Source organism: Sinocyclocheilus anshuiensis, unplaced genomic scaffold (genome assembly GCF_001515605.1).
Source record: "Sinocyclocheilus anshuiensis isolate Anshui unplaced genomic scaffold, SAMN03320099.WGS_v1.1 scaffold308, whole genome shotgun sequence".
In the NCBI taxonomy this organism is placed as follows: domain Eukaryota; kingdom Metazoa; phylum Chordata; class Actinopteri; order Cypriniformes; family Cyprinidae; genus Sinocyclocheilus; species Sinocyclocheilus anshuiensis.
This window is the reverse complement of record NW_015558619.1, coordinates 747,330-752,266: the sequence shown is the minus strand read 5'-3', so window position 1 is coordinate 752,266 and position 4,937 is coordinate 747,330. Positions and strand designations below refer to the sequence as shown.

The window sequence follows — 4,937 nt, the reverse complement described above, 5'->3', positions numbered from 1 at the left end:
AGCAGGGCTTGATTGTTTTTAATATAAGAAGTTCTATTTATAGCAAATATAAAAGCCCTTTCACACCAAAAAGTGTAATGAATAAACCTCAGGCTGAAGCAAAAGTAAATTCACGTTTATACAGTAGAACACAGAAGAAACACTCTTCAGCAATAAAAAAACTAAGCACAATTGTTAGTTTATCTAAAGTCATTTTTGCTTATTAGTATGGTTGAACTGGATCATCAAAGGTCAGCAGCAAAGATATTGGTTAATAAAATGGGATTAGATACATTTGTGTTATTTAACATATTGAATTATTGCAGGTTTGCGTCATATTCTGAGTTTGCATTTCACTGTTTTAATTAATTTGTATGAATACTAAATCTGTTTTTTGTGAGTGGGATGAATTAATGCACATTCACATTTAGTCTAGAACTACAGAAACATCATGTTCACACAGCGCACACAACGCCTCTGTACTCCCGATTTCTCCCAATATGGGGACAGGAGAGCTGTCAGTCAATAAATGGGAAAACAAAGTAACTGGCATTACTTTTTTGAAAAAGTAACTCAGATATTTTCTTGTAAATTAAAAAAGTAATGCGTTACTTTACTAGTTACTTGAAAAAAGTAATCTGATTACGTAACTCGCATTACTTGTAATGAGTTACCCCCAACAAAAACATGAAAATGTATTCAAGTAATAAACAGAGACTTCAAAGGGACAGTTCAACTAAAAATGAAAATCTTGCCATTATTCACTCTCTCTCAAGTTATTCCAAATCTGCATGAATTTTTTTTTCCATACTATGAACGTCAATGGGGACCAATAACTGTTTGGTTACCCACATTCTTGAAAATATCTTCTTTTGTGTTCAACAGCTCAAAGAAACTGATACAGTTTTGGAACAACTTGAGGGTGAGTAATTGAAGACAGAATTTTCATTTTTTAGTGAACTGTCCCTTTAAACAATTCGACAACTGCTACTCTTATATATATATATAAAAAAAAAAAAGCAATTTCCTGAGAGTGAATTAGCTGTCTAGATTGGCCTACAAATTGATGTTATGACTGAACAGCTCTATTCCAATTGGTGCAACTAATGGTGCATTAACTGCAGCTTTAATTAAAAAGGTAATTTTTATCTTTATTTTTCATGTAGAGAGATTTTCTTCCTCCATGAGAAGCTCTGTCAATCAGAGGAATCCATCCATAAACTCAACCAAACGATTAAGGAAAAAGATTCTCTAATCGGACAGTTACAACACCGATGTCAGCTGCTGGACAACATTTGCAAAAGCCGTCCGTTATTGGACAGCATGCTGGCCCAAATGGCCGAGGCAGAGAGGATGGGGCCTGTCAGTGACTTGGGGAAGCCCACGACCAACAGCTCTCTCATGGATGGAGAATCCAACTGCAGCCCCAGCCGCCTCTCCAACCACAAAGACTTCTCCCTCAGCGAGGATGACTCTGACGATCAGGAATTAGATGGGGTTGTGTTTGGGACCACAGTATGAGAGTCTCAATTCAACTGCTCCTCATCTCAGGTTTAGCAGCCTGTGTGTTTTGATGGTTACAGTTGATTCAGTGTCTGGTAAAACATCTGTCGTATCATAAAACAGGTTACTGGAGTTTGAATGGGATGCTAATGTAAAGAGCGAATGCCTGGTCAATTCTGGTTAAATCTGTGCGCAAATTGGTGCAAGTATGCCACATATCTTTTAGATTTGTCCCTCAGACTACTTCAGTTCTCATTACTGAATTAAACATTTTTAAAAAAATATTTAGCTTCAGTTCAAAATAGACTAACTAGTTGTTTAATTGATATTTATTCTTCCCTTTTTAACTTAAATTTGCAGATGCTTTGATATCTCTCTGTTTATACCTTATGGATTGATTGCGTTACATGAATATTAGAGAAGAACGTTTTTAAAATTTGCATTGAAATGAACTGTTACATGCAGTCCACCTGCAGTTTCATTTGTTTTTAAAAGAGCATCTGGGAAAATGTTTTAGAGATGTAATATACTGTGACATTGCATGCTTACTGTTTTGTTGGAGCCTCTCAGTGAGCAATTTCAGCAGTCATTGACAATGTACAAATGATGGATTCTTGTTCGGAGAGCCGCAGGAGTTGGATTTAGATGATTTAGACCCAGTGTTATCCATTGTATGCCATGCACTGGTCACAAACAGACAGGTTTATATCATAAATTTGACCGTTGGTCTCAAACTCCCATATTAAAATGCAACACAATACTTTGCATACCTATGCTGGAAAGTTTAAAGGAATAGCTCACCCAAACATTTCAATTTTGTCATTTGCTCAACTTCATGTCATGTCCTGACAGGTTCTAAACCTGTGTTACTTTCTTCTGCAGAACACGGCATTTAATTTCAACAAAGTTAGAGTCCAGTGGATGAAGAAAAAAAAAAAACCTCTGTTGTTCCACAGAGGAGGGCAAGTCGTTGGACTATAATGTGAATTTAAATTGTTACATTTTTCAGTGCCTAAAAAATTCACGGTTGCTTGTTTGATCTCATTATTTATTCTGAAAAATTCTAATAAATTATTTTTCAGTGCTAAATATCTAAAGTGTGTACTTTTTCCTCAGAAACACAAATATACAGCAAATCATGCAAACCCTAACATTAAATATTTTCGTCTCTAATAATTTAATAATATTTTCGTTTATTTTAAAATAGCTTAAATATGTCTATTGAGTTTTGGTTTGGGTGAACTATTCCTTTTAACTGCATTTTTTTGTTCCTTACATGTACAAGTTCTTTTGGACACGTTTTTATAAAAGAAATACAAATAAAATAACTTTACAGTAAGGCTTGTTAATGAATTAGGTATCATAAATGAAAAACTTTTTTTACAGAATTTATGATGTTTATAAATATTCTGTTGTTTGTTAATTGATACAATTTGAAATGTTAAATGTATATTAGTACACAATAGAACATTCCTGAAAAACTGAAAACTCCGCTGAAGTTTAAAAATTTGTGCTGGAAACTCACGAGTATCAGAAGTAAATCATGGGAGTAATACACAAACCAGTTTTTGAGAGACCCTACCACTATTGTGCAGTTGAGCTTCAGCGCTGAAGCTCCAGGCTGCTGTTAGTGACAGTGTGACACCAAACTGTAATTTAAGGTGCATATATATAATTAAATGATCTATGCAGTGAAGTTGTTCTCTGAGAGCCTCCCTTAATAAAACAGTTCTTAAAATAGAGCTTCACCAGATAAACCGAGCAAATCCAAGCCAGCTAAAGCTGTTGCTTATGCATTTACAGGCTCATGGTTGAGAAATCGTAATGAGTGTTTAAACACTTGTTTTTGTTGAATATCTTGTATAGCTGTTTCTTGGGTTGAATGAATCATGTTACATATTTACATGTCAACATAAAACAGCTGTCCTATTTGCTGTTATTTCAGTTCTAATGTGATGCCAATACATATAGATATGGTATAGGCCTTTCTCCAGATTCATTTTGTTGTTCATTTAATTCAGCCTAGCAAAATCAAGTCTATGCAAGCCTGTCATATTTTGCCATGTTGCCAGATGGAGGGGAGCCATAATGTAGTGAGTGAGTGTACTGATGATGGGGCATTATTCATGTACAGCGTGTCATGTGTCCTGCTAAGATGTGATGGTTACACAATATTTTCGTGTTCGTTTTAAGAGTTATATGTGGTTTTGAACTGCAGCATGTTACATATTGGGGCATGCCATATTTGTCTTGCTAGTGCCCTGTACAGAAGTGTGTTTGCTAACATTTTTCTCTACAGATAAAGTAAAGCAGTGCCTAAAAGACTGATGGTTACTTGTTCAATGGAATTATTTATTCTGAAAAATTCTAATAAACTATTTTGTTATTCTTCAGTGCTAAATGTGTACTAGTGCGTCCTTTTTCCTGATGCTTTGTGTGAATTATGAGATTAAATTCCCTGCGAAAGGTTTGCTCTATGAACGCAATAAACATTAAAAAAAAACCGGTTACAATGAGGTAACTTTATTCACCCAATGAACATTAAAAGGAAACTTAATGGTGTAAAAACATTAAATTACTGCAACAGACCATGAATAACTCCTAAAGCCTGATTATTTCAGTTACAGACATGTTAACATATGTGACCCTGGACCACAAAACCAGTCATAAGGGTCAATTTTTTGAAATTGAGATTTATACATCATCTGAAAGCTGAATAAATAAGCTTTCCATTGATGTATGCATGTTTGTTAGGATACGACAATATTTGGCCAAGATACAACTATTTGAAAATCTGGAATCTGAAGGTGCAAAAAAAATCAAAATATTGAGAAAATCACCTTTAAAGTTGTCCAAATGAAGTTCTTAGCAATGCATATTACTAATCAAAAATTACGTTTTTATATATTTACAGTAGGAACTTTACTAAATATCTTCATGGAACATGATCTTTACTTAATATCCTAATGATTTTTGGCAAAAAAGAAAAATCGATCATTTTGACCCATACGATGTATTGTTGGCTATTGCTACAAATATACCCCAGCGACTTAAGACTGGTTTTGTGCTCCAGGGTCACATATGTTGCCTTAATCAAATGGAACATTAAATGGTAATATTTCAATGTGTTTTCCATCATTCTGACAGATGCTTTAAAAACATCCCAGTAAACGCTGCTAATAGGGATTAGAAAAGTACATTTGTAGCTCATTCAAGCAAACTGATGGATAAGAAATATTTGTAGCACAACTTTATGATTTTAAATGGTTTCAGTGTTTTTGAGAAGAAATTCCCTAAACCAGAGGTACCTCCTATAATCTAAAACACAGTAGGCTTGCTACAAAAAAGGTGGATATGCAGGACATAATTCAAATCCTAATATTAAATAATATTGCATTCACTAAAATTGGAGTACAAATTCATCTTTATTTCAATATTTAATTAGACACTTTTTC

At 34.2% G+C, this 4,937-nt stretch overlaps 1 protein-coding gene across 1 annotated transcript in view; it reads left to right on the top strand.

The window, feature by feature from the left end:
• vmac (vimentin type intermediate filament associated coiled-coil protein) overlaps positions 1-1,755 on the top strand; it is a 3,946-nt gene extending 2,191 nt beyond the window's left edge. The window contains exon 3 of the mRNA XM_016476488.1: positions 1,146-1,755. Coding sequence (XP_016331974.1) covers positions 1,146-1,500 — 355 coding nt within the window. The 3' untranslated portion in view covers positions 1,501-1,755. The remainder of the gene's footprint in view (positions 1-1,145) is intronic.
• The last annotated feature ends 3,182 nt before the right edge of the window (positions 1,756-4,937 follow it).